The 17,324-nt window shown below is 56.6% G+C and overlaps 2 protein-coding genes across 3 annotated transcripts; one reads left to right on the top strand and one right to left on the bottom strand.

Annotated features, from left to right (window-relative positions):
- Positions 1-86: 86 nt before the first annotated feature.
- Positions 87-10,509, top strand: RGP1 (RGP1 homolog, RAB6A GEF complex partner 1). Of its 2 annotated transcripts, XM_068422828.1 has the most exons (9): positions 87-172; positions 645-784; positions 3,544-3,680; positions 4,055-4,138; positions 7,899-8,048; positions 8,128-8,274; positions 8,661-8,788; positions 9,032-9,209; positions 9,433-10,509. In XM_068422828.1, the coding sequence occupies exons 2-9, from the start codon at positions 669-671 to the stop codon at positions 9,654-9,656; spliced, it is 1,164 nt and encodes a 387-aa protein (XP_068278929.1). In that variant the 5' UTR covers positions 87-172; positions 645-668; the 3' UTR covers positions 9,657-10,509. The 2 variants fall into 2 exon arrangements, with proteins under 2 accessions (XP_068278929.1, XP_068278930.1); XM_068422829.1 differs by lacking the exon at positions 645-784 and having other exon boundaries at positions 97-172.
- Positions 10,510-11,409: 900 nt separating this feature from the next.
- MSMP (microseminoprotein, prostate associated) lies at positions 11,410-12,844 on the bottom strand. Its single transcript, XM_068423901.1, has 3 exons — positions 12,733-12,844; positions 11,988-12,096; positions 11,410-11,599 (listed from the first exon to the last, which is right to left on the bottom strand). Exons 1-3 carry the CDS (start codon positions 12,842-12,844, stop codon positions 11,410-11,412), a joined length of 411 nt encoding a protein of 136 aa, XP_068280002.1.
- Positions 12,845-17,324: the final 4,480 nt, after the last annotated feature.

The raw sequence follows: 17,324 nt of genomic DNA, 5'->3' as shown, positions 1-17,324 counted from the left end.
CCGAGCGCTACCCGAGCGGCGCCCGAGCGCTACCCGAGCGTTGCCGAGCCGTGCCCGAGCGCTGCCGAGCGCTACCCGAGCCTCGCGGAGCAGGCCGGGAGAGCCGCGGGGCGGCTGAGGGGAAGCCGGGCCTGGAGTAGTGCGGGGCGGCGAGCGGGGCCTGTGCGGGGCGGTGAGTGGGGTCGGGGCGGCGAGCGGGGCCGGGGCGGCGAGCGGGGCCTGTGTGCCTGGTCCCTCTGGTGAGCGTTTGCGTTTGTGTGTTTGCGGTCGGGGCCGCCCCCGAGCCCCCCGGGCTGGGGGTGGCAGGGCTGTCCCGCACCATGTCCTGACCCCCCCGTACGTCTGTGTGGGGCTGAGGGAAGTGGGGGGGGTGTGCATATGTATGGTCAGGGCTGCGCGTGTTTCCCCTGCACGCCTCTGTGTGTGTGTCTGTCTGTCTCTGCCCGCCCCCCGCCCCCGCCCTGTGTCTGTGTGTGTAAGGCCAGGGCTGCCCCTGGCTCCTGTGCCTGTCTGTGTGCCCTATCCAGCGCTGAGGCTCTCCCTGACCTCCTCTGACCAGCCCGCCCAGCCTGGCTGTTGCCATTCCCCCTCTGTTACAGCGCCCAGCCCTCTCTCCATACCCACTGTTGGGGTTTTTTTGGCAGGTGTGCAGCAGGCTTGTCCGAGCCATGATCGAAGTGTCGGCCAAGCTGGGCCGTGGGCCCGTCTTCCTGGCAGGGGAGGTGCTGGAGTGCGTGATCACTTTCACCAACCCATTGTCGGCCTCATCTACCTCCGCCAGCAGGTACGGCAGCCTGTGCCACTGGCGCCTTCCATGCATGAAGCCTCAAAGTGGCCTCAAAGAGCTGTCTGTGTCCCTCCAGAGGGAACGGCCCTCCCTCCCTCCTGAGCAGCCAGATGTAGTCATGGCTGGGTTGTGGCGCAATGGTGCCAGCTCAGCTACTGGTGACTTCCCTACCCAGGGTACTCCCTTAAGGGTTCTTTGCACCATTGCTATTTCAGGGCTGAAGCTGAGGTAATTGTTCTGGTTTTCTGCCCCCAAGAAAGATATGAGAAAAAAGGTATGCAGTTAGAGATGATCTTAACTGCCCCTCAGGTGAGCCTTCAGTGACAGGGTTACTGGCAGAAAATGAAGCCAAACTGGCTTGTCAGAGCAGGATATCTCGTTACACCGGGGTGACAGCCTCACAGGACAGCATCCAGACAACGTCAGTATTTCCTGCGTTTATGGAAGGAGCTCTCTCTGTCCAGCAGTGCACTGACATATCAGTGTGATCCCTGCCTCCAGAACTGGCAGGCAAAGGGCCGAGCACTGCCTAGAGTCAGAAAGAGCTAGTCTTCTGTGGCAGCATTTTCTGCGGCCCAGCCTTTGAGCACTGCATCTCCCCTTATCATTACTGTGCCCGAAATAGGTGTTGAGGAAATGTGAGAAGATGGGAGCTTCCTATATTGGCTCACAGAGGGTGACTCCACATCACAAGTAGTCACCCAAAGCCTCCATGTCCGCTGAGTGTGTGGCCTTGTCTGATTCTCCAGGGGGTGGAGAGTGCTTTCTCATCTTGAGCCCTTCCTGGGAAGTGTCCATTTCCAGCCCTGTCAGGTTCAGCATCTTCACACGTGGTTGTTCTGGTGGACCCACTTCCAGTGCTTGCAGTCCCAGCAACAGCAAAGCAGTCTCTTGTATTACCGCTGCAGGGCTTCTTTGTTTATTGCCTTCCTTAACTTTCCGTCTTTTCTTCCCGGTTCCTCTTGCCTGCTGAATTCAGCTTTCAAATTCAGCTGTGGCGTGGGCATCTAGCGTACTGAAGTTTTGTCTCGTGCGGTGACAGTGCTGTTTTTCCTGGTTCCGAAACATGTGGGACTGCAAAGGTACCAGGTGGAGCAGCTCTGGAGGTTAATAGCACAGTTACAGGAGCTTCTTTTGGGAACTTCAGATGTGCTGTGGTCCGTAGAAAACTGCCTCTTGGAAAAAGGAAGGTGTTTAAAATAAAGAAGCAGGTGACCAAACTGACGAGACCTGGCTAAGTTGTATGAGTGGCTACACCAAATAGATTGGTGGTTTGGAAATTGAAGCTGTGGGTTGTGTAAAGGCAGGAGCCAGATCAAGGCACAGTCACTGCAACAGGAAGATAGACCTGTCGGGGACTAGAAGCTTTCAGGGCTAGCAAAAGCTGCGGCGCAGGTGGAGGAACTGAAAGGCACACATTTCAAGCATAGAGGCAGAACTGAAGGACAGTAAGTGGCAGGAAGTGAATTTGACTGTGGTGTACGAGGTGTACAAGAAACAAAGCTCTCCTGCCCAAAAGCTGCATGGAGTGTGGCCCTCGTGGGCTACAGGAGTTGTAGGGGGAGGTGAGGGAGGAGGGAAGTGACCTCAGCATCAGTGCAGGATCCTTCTGCACCCTACCAGCTGGACAAACCAGGTCTGCTGGTAGGAAGGCCCATGCAAATTTTGTTTGGGCGTCTGGTTAATAAACCAGAAAACAATCCAGTGGCATATTGCTGAGCAATACCAAAAATAAATGGAGAAAAAAAAATATTCAAAATGTGGTGTTTGAAGGTACTGTAATCATGCTACACTTGTATAAATTTAGTAAACATTGTCTTTTAAGCAAGAGCATTTCTCTGTTTCCATCTAGCAGATACCTCATGACAGAAAACCTTACAGCAGCCCTTATGGAAAAGCCATGCTGGCTGGTACTTCTGAACATACAGAGTTACATTTGTAGGGTTAGAGGTAACTGGGTAGAGTAAGCAACACGTGTTTGGGTAAAGGCAGCCAGCACATACAGGAGATCAAATAGCGTGGTGTTAGTCAGCTGAAACGAATGCAGCACGCCTTTTTCGCAGGTTTGTCTAGACGTTTAGCTGCTCTGATGTGTCACACGTGGAGATACCTGTGTGCCGCCAAAAATCCCTGTGCCACCTAAAACTCTGGTGTCAGTGCTTACTAATCAGATCATGATGTTAGAAAACACCAGAGGAAGCATACACTGGCTAAATTAATGAGAGCACTATTGACATAAAACTAGGTGAGTGTTTTGGAAACTGAAAGGCGTCAGTAATGCCATGGGAAATGCCCTGTGGAATGGCTGAGGTCATAGGAGACTCCAAACCATGAGACTATTTTTCAAGCTGAATGCGAGCAGTTCTTGTGGCTGTACGGAGAGGGGGCAAAATGACACCTTCGCCTTCCCTATAGCCATCAGTGAATCCCTTGCATCATGAGGAGAAAATAGGTCCTTATGAAGGGCCCAGAAACGTCCTTCTCTGGTCTGACACAACCGGAAGTTGATGTTCTTGGGGAAGCATGTCTGTGCCCTGCCTGCCCTGAGGAGTGCTGAGCTTGGGGCAGCCCAGTGCTGTGGGCAGGGGCAGCTGAACCCAGGCTGCAGATACTTGTTGCTTTTGAGTCTGCCCACTTCCCTGATGGTTGCGTTATCACGGGAGGTGCCTCGGGAGTGCTGCTCTGCAAATCACTTGGTGCTTGCTCTAATCCAGGTTTAAAGCATAGACACGAGTGTTGCTCTTCTTTGCTCTCAGTGAGATGCTGGCGTGGGCCAGTGCCCAGATCCACTGCCAGTTTCACGCCAGCGAGAACCGGGTAGCGCTCCCTCCCTCTGATGGCAGCAAGCACGACGTGCAGGCAGAGAACGAGACAGTCTTCGTCCCCAACAGAGGTGAGTGCTACTCCGTAACGCCGGGTAGGAATGGTGAGAGCACAGCAAGCAGGAGTCAGGCAGACTGTAACGTGTTTCTTGAGGGCAGCACGTGTAGAAGCGAGCAGGAAGTCCATGTTGCTTTCGCTGTGTGATTCCCTGGTGATGGCTGCTGCAGGACCTTGTTAATACTGAGATCAAAGTGGCACTAGCTTGGAGCGAAACGTGAGGGTTGTCTGTTCAGCTGTCTGGGAATGTCTCATGATCTGACCGCACATGAGGTGTTTCCTCCTTGGCCTCTTCTCCTCCCCATTCCTCCCTGTGAGGCTAAAGTCTGGCTGGGCTGGGCACGGCCTGAGGCTGTGCAGCGTTCATGTGGTTCTTTTTTCTTCCAGGAGAGCGGGGTCAGTGTATCCTGTCCACCCCACCAAAGATTCTCTTCTGTGACTTGCGTCTGGATCCCGGGGAGTCAAAGTCCTGTGAGTCATGTCTTCTCTTCCCATGCTCAGAGAGCTGGCCTCTGGGGAGCCCCGCTCTCAAGCTGGCTTTGCAGACCGGAGTGCTGCAAGTGGGAGACCCTGGTGCTTGCGGAAGGCGATGTGCTTTGGTGGGAGCACGAGTGCTAAGGAACTGCTGCATCGTCCAGAGTCTGTTCTCCACTGTACGAGGGCTGCGTACTGCAACGCGTCCCTCAGTCCTGCCCCTGGCCTATGTCCTTTGCTGCAGGTCTGTTGAGTAGCTGCGAGGCATAAGATGTTTTGAAATACCTGGCTGCAGATGAAGGAATGGTTACACACACCTGCATTTCCCTGCCTCTATTTCTTCAGCCACACTGGAGTATTCTTGGGATTTAGGCTGGTGTCCTCCGAAGGTCCGTGCTTCCTCTTCAGGTTGTGGCTGTCCTGGAGATCACAGAGTCTTCTGCCTGTTCTAGTTTTCCTGCTGTAAAAGTGAGCGCTTCCCATCTTCTCTGCTCAAACCTCTCCATGTCTCTGTAGCCCTCAAATGGTGTCCTTCCAGTGTCTCCCCTTTAAGCTCTCCATCACTACTTTCCCTTTGCTCTTCAGAGAAATTTTCATCCTTTTCACAAGGAATTTACAGCAACTCATTTTCGTTGTTTCAGTCAGCTTCTTCTGTCAGGGACTTCTACCTGAGTAGACAGCTGTGAAAGTACTAGTATGTGCTGTTGTCTCTCGGTCAGTGGCTGCATGACCCAGCTGTCAGTTCGAGTCAGGATCTCTTTTGTGTTCCAGCGGCTCACGGTTCGGCAGCAGCGTAATGTTGGGCATTGCAGGCTGTGCGTGGACAGCTTCCTCGGGTTTTCCTAGGGATCTGCTGGGAACAGTTAATGGAGATCTCTCAAGTCACAGAGCAAAGGGAGTGGAGAGGCAGTGCTAGTGGTGGAGGGGGCTCGTCTGGAGCATTGGGCTCTGGGGAGGTGAGAGCAGAGCTGCAAGTGAGACCAGGGAGCCAGGGGCTGTGATGTGCTGGTTTTGAAGCTGGGATCTCCTGCCTATCTAGGCTTGGAGGAGCCTGACTGGAGGGAAGGTTGGACAGAGCAACACCAACCTTGCTGTGTGGTTAGCAGGGTGGGGTGGTGCTGTCTGGGGCTATGTCTCCTAAACTGCAAAGCCTATCATCTGAGCACGTTTAGTTATTTACTTACTGTTGTACAGCGGCATGCGGTGGAAGGGAGCTGGCCCTGCCGCATCAGAGCCAAGGTCCCCTGTGCTTTCTGGAAGTGGCCGTGCCAGGGAAGAGGAAGAGGCAGAAATCTCAGCTGGACCGAGGCTCACCTGGATTCTTATGTGCTCCTCACTGCTGGCAGGTGTGGGGCTGGAGCATTTGTTTCCCGGGAGCAGGGGGAAGCCCCTTTCCTGGAGCGTCTCAGGCAGGCTTGCAGTCTCTGGGAGAGCAGATCAGTGACTACAGTCCAGCCTCCAGATGGCTGGGATGGATTGAGAGGATTTCCTTGTGCGCTGGCTTTGCAGGCAGAGGCTGTTGAGCCCTCAGCTAAGCTAGCGATGGTCTGTCCTTCCCAGTGATATTGTATTTTGTGTGTGTGTGTGTGTCTGCTCTGCTGCTGGGTGACACTGGCGCAAGCAGCCTGCATCTGCCTTGTGCTTGGGTGCAGCTCCATAGGAAGGACACAAACTGTTCTACGCTTTGAGGTTCCTTTGCCGTGTGTTACAGCCTTTCCCCTTGGTTGTGTGATGCACATGCCCATTGCATGTGTCACGTGCGATGCTGCTGTGTGTGGCACTGGGCTTTTTAGCACTGAAGCCCCCATATCACAGCCCCAGCTCTGCCAGGCTGCTTGCACCGATCCTGTCGGCGTACAATGCTGCACCTCTCATGCGAGACTGCAGCTGGCACGCTTGCAGATCATTCCTGGGGGCTCCTGCCAGCTCCGTGGAGGCAGAGTTAAGGCTGTGTGGGTGTGTATCTTAATTCTTCATTTCCTGTTTTTCAGAAGTTTTGAGTTTTGCTGCACAGTTTGGAAAGGCAAAAAAACCCCCAAGAAATCTTAATTCTGCTTCAGCAAAGTACTGTGTTATTAAACTGTAGCCAGAACTGGCACATAGAGCTGAGGTTGTGTCAGGCTGTCTCTTGATAAAAGGCCTGGTTTTCAGTTGCTGACCAGCTTATTCCCCAGTATCTTCCCCTTGTTATGGTGCCTATATGTTGAAGTTGACTCACCTCCCATCCCTTTGACACTCTGCCCAGACTGAGCTCTTTAAATTTGTCACCATAAAACATTTTATCAAGCCCTCGAGTCATTTCTGTGGCTGTTTTTGCCGCCTCTCCAGTTTTGCAATACCTTTAAATATTTGGTAGATCGCAGTGAGGGGAGGAAATGAGAGCACCCTGGACCCTGCCAGAGGGTGCAGCGTGTGGGTAAGGAAGGCATCTGTAGCACCAGGAATGTGCTTCCTTCTGGGATATGCATGGAAGCTGGGACTTCCCGAGTCTCAGCATTCCTGTGCCAGGTAGCAAACCACTCATCCTCCTTGGATGGCAGTGGTCTCTGCTCAGATTATCCTCACTGGGCATGAAGCTCTTTGTGAGCACTCTTGTTAAGCCTGGTACAGGGGATTACAGCAATCTCCTTCCTTCCGTGGAAATACCTGATTTTCCTCCCTGTCAGGACAGTTATCAGCTTTATCTACACCCTGGTCCAGCAGGACAGCCTTGTGTTTTAAGGTGTGACAGCCTGTGGATGCTGCACACTAGCACGGGATTTTTTCTTCCTTCCGGTTCTGTTATTTTAAATCTAGAAGTTATATTTAAAATGTAACCCTAGCTTTTAATCTGAGCCTCAATGTTTAGGATGTGCCAGACATGGGGAAGGATCTGTGGTTTCACAGCAGGATGCTGCCCTTCCTCTGGCAGGGTGTATCTGCGTCACGGTGGGCAAGCCAGAGAGGTGGAGACTTTCCACAGTTCACTGTTTGTGCCTTTCTTATTATACAGTGTGTGGTTTGGGAAAGCTGCAGAAGCGTTCACGCCGCGTTGAGAAGCGTTGGGGTTTGTGTGGTGGCCAAAGGCTTCGAGAGGGCTGAATGTGGTGTAAAGCCAGGCCCTGGCATCTCGGAGGTCTCAGAGTCAGAGGCTTTGTGGTCTTAAGTCGTCAGGCTGTCAAAGGGGATACACCACAGGTTGTTGTGAAGGTCTCTTAATTGTTTCTTGGCCATTTAGACGCGGTGCTTCAGAGAAAAACAAAGGAAGAAACCAATTCTTGTTGCTGAGTTTGGGGTTTGTGTAAAGCAAGTATCAAAAGAGGCATGAGGTATCAATCGGCACCTCTCTGCTGCATGGGACAGAGCTCTGAGGAAACCACAGTGTGTGACTGTGTCGTGAAAGCAGTGTCCGAAGGAAGTGCGCAGAGGCAAATTTGGGTTGAACTCGTGATGAGTAAGTTTAGCTCTCATGTGTTTGTGTTCCTGGATTTTACATCTTTCACATTCTTTTGAGGCAGGGTTTGTGTGTGTGGTTGTATGTGCTGGAAGCAGTGCCTGGATGACGGCGCGTGTGCTGTGAGGAGCAGTGTGCTGGTGCAGGGAAGCCGGGGATGTGCTTGGCCTGCTGTGGGAAAGACGAGACAGCAGAAAGCATCAGGCACTGTCCCTCGCTCAGCCCCACTGCTGTTCCTCACCCTCTGTGCAGGGAGCCTGTGAGCGACAGCTCCAGGAGCTTCCTTTCAGCCTTGGAAAGCAATCTTTTCTGCGCTCCTTGCAGATTCGTACTGTGAGACGCTGCCTGTAGACGGCCCTCCTTCTTTCCGGGGACAGTCAGTGAAGTACGTGTACAAGCTGACCATCGGCTGCCAGCGTGTCAACTCCCCCATCAAGCTCCTGCGTGTTCCCTTCCGTGTCCTCGTGCTGCACGGTAAGGCCATGTGCTGCCCTCCCTGCAGACACAGGCCTGGCTGCACCCTGCCTCGCTGATGCTCTTGCCTTCTCCCCAGGGCTCAAGGATTACCAGTTCCCACAGGATGAGGCCGTTGCGCCCTCAAACCCCTTCCTAGAGGAGGAGGAGGGCTTGAAGAAAGACTCTCGCCTGGCAGACCTGGCGACGGAACTGCTCATGGTGGCCACCTCCCGACGCAGCCTGCGTAGGTCATATCCCCTGCTTGAACCTGGCTGTGAAGCATAGCTCAGGGCTCGCTGCAAAAATTTCTCGCTGGCAAAGCAAAGCTCTGACTGGGGCTGTGAAGCAGCTCCATCAGGGCCCTCTTGGGTAGGAGTTTCCCGTGGGCTCTCAGGCTCTTCCTAACTCAGCCAGAGACACCCTCTCCCCAGCGTGTCGCAGCCAGTGTACTGGTTGCTCTTGCTCACTGCAGGCGTTTCCCAAAGGGAATGTTGCTTCCAAGGCCTGTCCTTCACACCCTAGCAGCAGGCATGGGGTCGTGTGTCTGTTGGGCTCTGTGATAAACCCGGAGCGCTGCATGGAGCAGAGCCTTGTCCTGATGCAACCCTTTCCCCCTGCCTTCCTCCACAGACCTCTATAACATCAGCAACACTCGTGGGAAGGTGGGGACGTTCTGCATCTTTAAGACCGTGTATAAGATTGGAGAGGATGTCATTGGAACCTTTAACTTCTCAGAAGGAGATATCCCATGTCTGCAGGTCAGTGCTGGCTTCGGGATCACGGTGGAGAGAGGCAGGGGCTTCAGGTGGGGGAGAGGGAGAAGGGATTGGGGTGGCACTGGGCTGCCGTGGGGTTTCTAGTGGGACCCAGCTGAGGTCCCCCTGGGGTGTGAGGTGGGGAAGGGCTCCAGTTCAGAGCTCGTTTGGGAAACGGAGGCCCCGGGTCTTTGCGCCAGGGCTGTGTGAGATGTTGAGAGCGAGCACCCTGCCGATTGCCTGCAGTTCTCGGTGAGCCTGCAGACAGAGGAGAGCATCCAGGAGGAGTTCCAGCGCCGGCGGGGGCAGCCCATCTCCTTCAGCACGCACGCCCGCCATCAGGAGGCCTGCCTGCACACTGCCCAGAGCAGCTTCAGCCTGCCCATCCCGCTCAGCTCTACCCCAGGATTCACCACCAACATCGGTTAGTGGCCACAAGGGAAGGAACCCACCCCTGCTTGTCACTGTAGGAGGACTGCGATGTCCCTAGCCCTGCCCTTGCTCAGCAGGACTGTGTCCTGTGGGAGGGAGCTGGCCTGCGTGAGTGGGCTTATTTGCATGTCCCCTTGCTCAGGACAGCCAGTGCTGAGCCAGCTGCTGTCCCCGTCTCTTGTGGTGTTGGCTGATGACCCCCCTCTTGCCCACAGTGTCCCTGAAGTGGAGGCTGCACTTTGAGTTTGTGACCTCTGGGGAGTCGGCGGGGACTTGCTTGGTTCGTGGGAGCCAGTCGGAGGCTGTCACCTGGACTGGGGTGGAGCAGATGGAAGTGGACACTTTCAGCTGGGACTTGCCCATCAAAGTTCTTCCCACCAACCCCATCCTGGCTTCTTACGTATCTCAGTTCTCCAGCACCAACTCCATCACCATCTGAACTGGGGTGAGCTGGTCGGGGCCTGCAGTGCTGCAGGTGTGTGCCACCGGTGGGAATGGCAGGCAGGACTGTTGCTGGTGTGCTGCGGGGCGCACATCCCAATGTCCTCTTGGGTTCCTCTTGCCCAGGTGGGCATCGGGCAACTCGGTCCTGCCTGCGGGTGGAGGAGCACTGTGCTTGCTGTGGTGTCGTGCTGCAGCCCTTGACTGGGAGCTAGACCCTGCCTGCACGGGTGAAGGTGCGAGTCCCAGCGCTCACCAAAAAGAACTCTGCCTCGCAGGGAACGGCCCAATGTGCCTTTACCCCATGAGGGGCTTCCAAGAGGGAGAGGCCCAGCCCAGGGAAAGGAGAGGGGAGCTTTTCCAGTGAAGCCCTGTACCAGCCTTGGGTGAAGGCCATCCCCCCTACAGTGAGACCTCACAAGCTGAGGTCTGGCATCCAGGTGAGGCGTGCTGGCCACCTGGGCTGGGTGTGAGCCTGCTCTCCTGCTCTGGCATGCATCCTGCCTCTTGTGAGGGGCGTCTGATGCGCACAGCCCAGTGCCCCCCACACCCTCACCTGGAGGAGGCAGGTCCTGGCAGGCCAGCCCTGTGCTGCTGGCACGTGCTGGTGTCCTGGATGCGGCCACATGCTGTGGCAGCGTGATAGTGACGATCCAAAACTGAGAAGCACTGAGTGCCTGGGCTGTTCTCTGCCTGCGCTCCAGATGTGAGGGCATCCTGCTGGTCTCGGGATCCTTGGGGAGCTGGAGTGGAGGTCTCCCTGCTCAACAGCCAGCTCCCCGTTTCTACCAAACTTTTCAAAGAGTTTTCCTCTTTGCATGGAAATCTAATAAACATCTGAATGTGCAGAACTCTGCCTTCCCAAGAGCCTTATTCCTACAGTGTTCCCCGTGGTGGAGGCAGCCCACCTTGCACGAGTCACAGGCTGGAGACCTCCTCTTTGTTTAATATCTTTATTGCAAGAACAGAAACATCTACACAAGGCTCTGCACAACACAGGCATGGCACCAGCTGGGGCAGGCTACCAGGGTGGCCAGCTCCACCCCGGCATACGCGGATTGCTTCAGCTCCCTGAACCCTAGCAGGGCACCCAGCTCCCCTCCCCTGGGATGGGGATATCCCCTGGGGACATCTAGTGGTTCCCCCCACGCTGCCACCCACCCTGGGCTGGCTCCGTTGCAGTGTTGCCCAGGGCTGGCCTGCAGTGCCGGTGACCCTCTCTGTCCCCGGGAGCTGTGGGATCAGGGGCGTTAGTGGTTTCAGAGGTGGGCTGTGCCCCTCGCGCTGTGTGGCAGAGAAGGGGCGGGCTGGCTGTGGTGTTCCCCAGCGAGCTCCCAGCAGCTGCCATGCAGGTGGACGGGGGGGTCTTGGAGGGAGGAGAGAGCTGCTTAGCTTGAGGCTAGATGTGGGAGTACGAGACTGCTACAGTGCAGGTTAATTTGGTCCTGTAGCTGGAGGTTTCCTGCCCACCTGGGAAGAGATCCTGTAGGATCCGCCTTCCCACGGTGTGCAGGACATCTCGCAGGGAAGGGGCCCGGGTTTGGTTCAGGAAGCTGAAGGCGGAAGCAAAGCCGTACCGTGGCAGCGCTAGGGTGGAAATGTTAGCTCAGAACCACAGCGTGTGGATAGTGGTTTCCCTCGAAGGTGGTGGCGGTGACGTCTCTACGGGTTGGGACAGGGCTGGAGCATGCGGGAGGTGTGCTCTGGAGGAGGGAGGGTGATGCCGAGGGGCGTGGGGTGCCACCGAGCCTCTATCTGCTCAGCCCCGCGCCCAGCACCTTGTTGCTCAGCGGCTCTGGAGTGCCGGTCGAGCCCCACTCGTGCTCCATGCTCTTCACGCAGGGCAGGCTGGGGTTGGCCTTCTGCACCACCGAGATCTGGCAGGTCTGTGAGTCGTAGTGGGCCTCGCACCAGTCGGGGAAGTCGATGGGGTGCTGGGTGCTGTGGGAGAGGGCACGGCGCCGTCAGCTCCCCCCGGTCCGTGCCAGGGGGCTGCTGGCAGAGCCGGGTGGCTTCCTGAGGTGACTCCCAGGCCAGCTCTGGCAGGCTGGGCCAGAGCTCCTGGCATCTCGCTGTGCTGAGACACCCCTGGCCCCCGCTTTTGTCTCCCCGACTCACCCCACCACCCTCAACACCCCGGTGGGCTCCTGCTTGCCTCTGCCCTTTGTCCCCCAGGGTCTGGCACCCCACAGCCCCCCTTGTGCTCTGACATCTGCTCCGCTGCGTTTGCAGCCACCAGACCCACACGACCTCCTCCCCGCTGCGGGCGCAGAGGTGCCGTGGCAGGGCAGCATCACCGGCAGTAGCCCACCCACAGCCCCTCACTCACGTCTCGCAGCAGCCCACGCCGATGGGGTGCAGGCAGGTGCAGAGCAGGCAGTTGGTGCTCAGCCACGACTCCCCAAGGGAGAACTGCTTCCCCTCGTACTCGCAGGGAGCTGCAAAGGAAACGGTGGCAATGAGCACACGTGGGCCTGCGCCCGGGCATGTGGGAGCCTCTTTGACACCCCTCTGCCCTCAAAGAGGGGACACGGGGGACGTCATGACCTCCCACCCACCCCATAGTACAGTAGATGCTTGGTGGCCTCTCCACTACCCTGCAGGTATGGGATGCCGAGGCATCTGCCAAGGGTGATGCTCCCATCCATCCTCTCCTGGCTATGCCCTGTGGCTCTCCCCACTACCCCAGGGGCAAGCAGCTCTTGCTTCCCTGGAGAGGGCACATCCAGCACCCCTTGGGGTCTGAGCATCTCTGCAGCCCTGGAGAGAGGACACAGAGGAAAGATGGGCAGCCCTCCTCCCTTTGCTGCCAGTCCTGCACGCTCGGCCCCAGCCGGGCTCATGCCAGGAGCTCTTCATGGCCCAATGAGCTGTTTCTCAGCCAGAGCCCTGGGGAGCTGTTCCGTGGTTTACGGACTGCTCCTTCCACTCATCACTGGCCCATGGTCACACTCCAGAGCTCAGCACAGCCCCTTCTGCCCTTCGCAGGCGTGCAGGGCAGAGCCCCGCCGCCCCGGGGAAGGCTGAGGCCTCTTCTTCCCATCGATGTCTTCCCAGCTCACCTCCCCACTTACCTTTAGCCTGGAAGTAGCATTTGGCCTGGGAGCCTGGCAGCTGGAGGAGGAGGGAGAGCACCAGGCAAAGCCTGCCCCAAGCACACCCCATCTTCTGTGCTCGCAGGGCCATGGCTGGCGTTGAGCTGGGCTTCTTCACCGAGGTTGACTTGCTTCTGTATCGCCTTTGCTCCTTTCCTTTCTCTTTCTCTCTCTCTCTCTCTCTCTGCGCCTTTTTAATGCTCTTCCCCTGATCCCAACAAGAGATATTTATAAAGTTCAGCTTTACGACCCTGGCCACCAGCTGTGCCCCACTGGAAAAGTTGTAAAACTCATTTCCTGATTTGAAAGGCATGAAAACAAGAGGTAGGATCAAGATTTTTAACAAGCTGTGAAAAGCTGATTCATGCCCTCCAGAAATGTCTCCAGTTGGAAGCCCCTGTGGGTGCAAGGCTCCGCAGCGAGGGGAGATCCAGGGGACCCCTGCGGGGTTGCCCTCGGCAGGGTGGTGAGCAGGCAAACGGAGAGCATGGGAGACCCTGGCCCCCGACCAGGAGAGCTCCAGGCTCCTCTCTGGTCATGCTGAGCCCTCTCTGATTCTTCACAGCGGCCCAGGTTTCGGGAGCATCCCGTCTCACAGGGACTGAAGCGGCTCAGGCGTGCTGTTAACAGTCAGTGTGGGATGCAATGGCACCATCCTTGGCAGGGATGGAGATAGAATCATAGAATCACAGAATGGTTTGGGTTGGAAGGGACCTTAAAGATCATCTAGTTCCAGCCCCCTGCCACAGGCAGAGACACCTTCCACCAGAGCAGATTGCTCAAAGCCCCATCCAACCTGGCCTTGAACACTGCCAGGGAGTGGGCAGCCGCAGCTTCTCTGGGCAACCTGGGCCAGTGTCTCACCACGCTCACAGGAAAGAATTTCTTCCTAATATCTAATCTAAATCTCCTCTCTTTCAGTTTAAAACCATTCCCCCTAGTCCTGTCACTCCATGCCCTTGTAAAAAGTCCCTCTCCAGCTTTCCTGTAGCCCCTTCAGGTACTGGAAGGCTGCTAGAAGGTCTGCCTGGAGCCTTCTCTTCTCCAGGCTGAACAACCCAGCTCTCTCAGCCTGTCTTCATAGCACAGGTGCTCCAGCCCTCTGATCACCTTTGTGACCCTCCTCTGGACTCGCTCCAACAGCTCCATGTCCTTCTTATGCTGGGGGCCCCAGAGCTGGACGCAGTACTCCAGGTGGGGTCTGATGAGAGCAGAGTAGAGGTGTAGAATCCCCTCTCTTGACCTGCTGGCCACGCTGCTTTTGATGCCGCCCAGGATGCGGTTGGCTTTCTGGGCTGCAAGCACACATTGCTGGCTCATGTTGAGCTTCTCACCAACCATCACCCCCAAGTCCTTCTCCTCCGGGCTGCTCTCAATCCATTCTCCGATGCTTATAGTCAGCTCCTGGGTACCACAGCATGGCAATTTCACCCCAGCCCAGGCTGCAGCCATGCCAGCCTTGTTGGCCACACATGGGCTGGGTGTGACAGCGGGTTTTTTTGGCCAAGAACAAGCAGTACGGCAATTGCCACTGATGCAGGGTGGGTGAGGAAGGCTCTGTGCTGTGTATGACCCAGGGCTCATCTGAGCAATGCCCATGAAAACAAGGCCGTGCCTGCGTACGTCAGCACCCCCGAGATGCCGGAGCTGATCAGCCCCTTTCAGAGGCTGGAGACTCCCAGTAGAAACAGGGAACAGGAGGGATGAAATGAGGAAGTGAAGGTGCATTGGGCAACAAGGGACCTGAGAGGGAAACGAGGGGCTTGGCTGGAAGCAAGAAGCCACAGAAAGATGCCACACCACCCAGGGACATGCCTGTGGTCTGCACAGACCCTTACCCAGAGGGACTGTCTCGGGGTTGAAGTGATAGGGCTGTTATCAGCAGGCAAAGCAAGGGGATGGGCGAGGTGGAGGAGGTCAGAGCCCTGGGAGCCATGCGGCCCCGGGGAGCTACAAGCGAAGGGCTGAGTTGCCAAGAGGAATTTGCAGCCCCCTTCAGAGGCGCTGCCGGCAGCAGGAAGCAGGGCTCTGGGGACGGTCCAGCCAGTAGCTCGGCCAGCGCGGGGCCAGGCCAGCAACAGGGCGGCAGCGGTGGCCACAGCACGTGTGGATCATCTGCCCCTGCGCTGAGCTCCCTGCTTGCTGAGTGTGGGATAGGTTTACACTCTGACGCGTGAGGCATAATATCCCTTCCAGAATTTGTGTTGGCATCCTCTATTATAGCTGGATATTTCTGTTATCCCCATAAATGCCCAGTCCCTCCTGAATCCTGCTAGATTTTGGCCTGAGCATTTTCCTGTGGCAGCCTAATTAAGCACAGAGTGAAAAAAAAAAAACCAAAAAAAACACGCTTCCTTTTATCCGCTTTGGATTCACCACCTTCGGATTTGAAGGTGCCGCTGCTGCGGGCCCCCTCGCCGTCCCACTGCATCCCCATCCTGCATCCCGTGCTCTCGTCTCCGAGGGAGCAGCCCCGGCTTCGCATCCCCTCTCCCCCTCGGGGAGTTACCCCAGCCCTCCCGTAGTGCCCCGAACAAGGCTGTGCCCCCCGAGGCGGGGTGGCCGGATGGCAGCGAGGGTGGGATCGGTTAGAAAAGGCTGATAATAAATCAGAAGAGCTCAGGGCACCCGTGAATGACCTGCCAGCTGCGGGGCCCTGAGCCGGGGTGGTGAAGTGTATCGGCGACAAATGCAACTCGCCCTTTGGTGCAGGGTTGTTACTATATAAGGAGGATAAAAGCGTTCGTCGTCAGAGCAGTAAATGAATATTCCTATTGTGTGTTTGGAAAAAGGAGTCTGGCATGCTAGCAACCGCGGTGAAATAATCCATCATCGTTTCATCACCGAGTACAGCAAACGTTAAACAACAGCGGTGGGTGTCGTTCGGAGCCCTGGGTGATTTGACTTCCAGAAGGGTGCCAAAAATCTGGGGTGAGAGCATCTCTCGGCCACATGGATGGGCACTGCCCCTGCCCCGACGGGGGCACGGGGAGGCATTCCCGGGGTCTCTGTAGCTCGGCTGCTCCACTTTCCCAGAGAGAGGTTTGAGGTTAGGAGCCCATTCGCAGCCTTTGGGTATTTCATCAAAGCAGTTTGCTGGGTTAAATGCAGAGGAGGAGGAAAAGGGGTCAGGACACCCCTTGTCGCGTTGCAAAGGGACCCAGGTGGTGAAGCAGCCTCCACACCACGGCTGTGGGTCAGGGGATGGGGCTGGTGGTCCCCTGCAGGCTGTCGGTCCAGCTCTTCCCCCTCCTCGCTGCTCTCCTTCCTCACCTTTTGCATCCCCAGGCACCAGCCTGGCCCCACCACACACGCCCATGGAGGGTCCGAAGCATTTTGGTCTGGCTCGTACAGGAGGAGGCTTGTAGCTTGGAAAGCAGCAGCTGAAGATGGTCTCGATGCTGGAGAGCTTCAGCTCGGGTACCCAAGGGATGCTGTGGCTGGAGGAGCTGACATCCTCTCCAGCTGCGCTAGCCCGTGCATCCCAGAGGAGGTTTTGCCCCAGGGGGTGAAAAGGAGCAGCTGGCTTGGTGCTGACATCCTGGGGGGACAACTGAGACCTGGGGAGGAGCCACAGAAGGGGTGCAGGGGCTGGAAGAAGTGCCTCACTGTAAGTTCAGTCTCTTAGTTTATCAGGCAGAGGCCAACAGCAGGGACTGACTGTATGTCCAAGTGTGCCGATGAGGAGCAGTCACCAGCCTTGAGCATCCAGAGACCCTGCAGGAGAAGGTCACATCCATGTCGCAGCATCCCCCCAGCAGGACCCAGCTGCTCCTGCCTGGCCTGGCCCCAGGAAGGTAGCTGTGCCCTGGAAAAGCTGGGTGCTGCATCCCACCAAGGGCACAGCATCGCCGGACTCTTCTCCCAGCAAAGGCTGGGTGCTCTCTCCACACCCCTGGTGCTGGAGAACGGGACCCTGTGGATGGACGGGGTGAGCACCCAAACTGGTGGGTGCTGGGATGGGGTGACAACAGCCCACCCCAGCCCTGCAGGAGGTGCGGGGGTAATAAACAATGCTGGACAAGTTGCCATCGGCAGGATCCAGGAGTGTTATAAAACCTGAACCTCCTGAGCCTTCAGCTGGGACTGCAGCTGCAGAGCAGGAAGCAAACAGGATCCCGGCTGGCATTGTGAAAGCAAACACCATAAATCCGAGGAAGTGCTGCGATTGCTGTTTTAGGCACTGGGGAGCTTGGCTGCTGCTCCCCACAAGCGTTTTATTTTCTCTCTAAACAGAAAAAAAAAATCCAACCCCAACTTATCACTGGGCCGAGCTTCCCCGGTGCTGCCTCGGACCCTGGGGCGGCTGTGGGACATGGTCATGTCTCCTCGCCCAGTGCATTGAAGATGCTTCAGCCCCAGAGCCCCCAGGGCACTGGGGCAGGGTGCAGGCAGGGCACAGGCAGCGTGAAGGCAGATGCCAGCTCTGAGCCATGTCCACTCACCTGAACACTCAATGCTCACTGGAGCATCCAGACCCCAGGAAGAGTTGAGCAGGGTGGTCAGAAAGAGCTGGGCAACCAGGAGACAGGAAGGGGGACAGGAGGGGACAAAGTGCTACCCAGGGAATG

The sequence above is a fragment of the Nyctibius grandis genome, chromosome Z (assembly GCF_013368605.1).
Source record: "Nyctibius grandis isolate bNycGra1 chromosome Z, bNycGra1.pri, whole genome shotgun sequence".
Lineage (NCBI taxonomy): Eukaryota > Metazoa > Chordata > Aves > Nyctibiiformes > Nyctibiidae > Nyctibius > Nyctibius grandis.
The sequence above is the reverse complement of the archived record's forward strand: the minus strand, read 5'-3'. Positions and strand labels throughout refer to the sequence as shown.

What these genes read in the sequence shown, in the direction of transcription:
- RGP1 (XM_068422828.1), top strand. Translation starts at nt 669, where the DNA reads ATGATCGAAGTGTCGGCCAAGCTGGGCCGTGGGCCCGTCTTCCTGGCA. An exon ending in AGTCTTCGTCCCCAACAGAG is followed by an intron (nt 3,681 to 4,054) that starts GTGAGTGCTACT and finishes TTTTTCTTCCAG; the next exon opens with GAGAGCGGGGTCAGTGTATC. An exon ending in CACCTCCCGACGCAGCCTGC is followed by an intron (nt 8,275 to 8,660) that starts GTAGGTCATATC and finishes CTTCCTCCACAG; the next exon opens with ACCTCTATAACATCAGCAAC.
- MSMP (XM_068423901.1), bottom strand. Translation starts at nt 12,844, where the DNA reads ATGGCCCTGCGAGCACAGAAGATGGGGTGTGCTTGGGGCAGGCTTTGC. An exon ending in ATGCTACTTCCAGGCTAAAG is followed by an intron (nt 12,097 to 12,732) that starts GTAAGTGGGGAG and finishes TTTCCTTTGCAG; the next exon opens with CTCCCTGCGAGTACGAGGGG. An exon ending in GGCGTGGGCTGCTGCGAGAC is followed by an intron (nt 11,600 to 11,987) that starts GTGAGTGAGGGG and finishes CCTCTCCCACAG; the next exon opens with CACCCAGCACCCCATCGACT.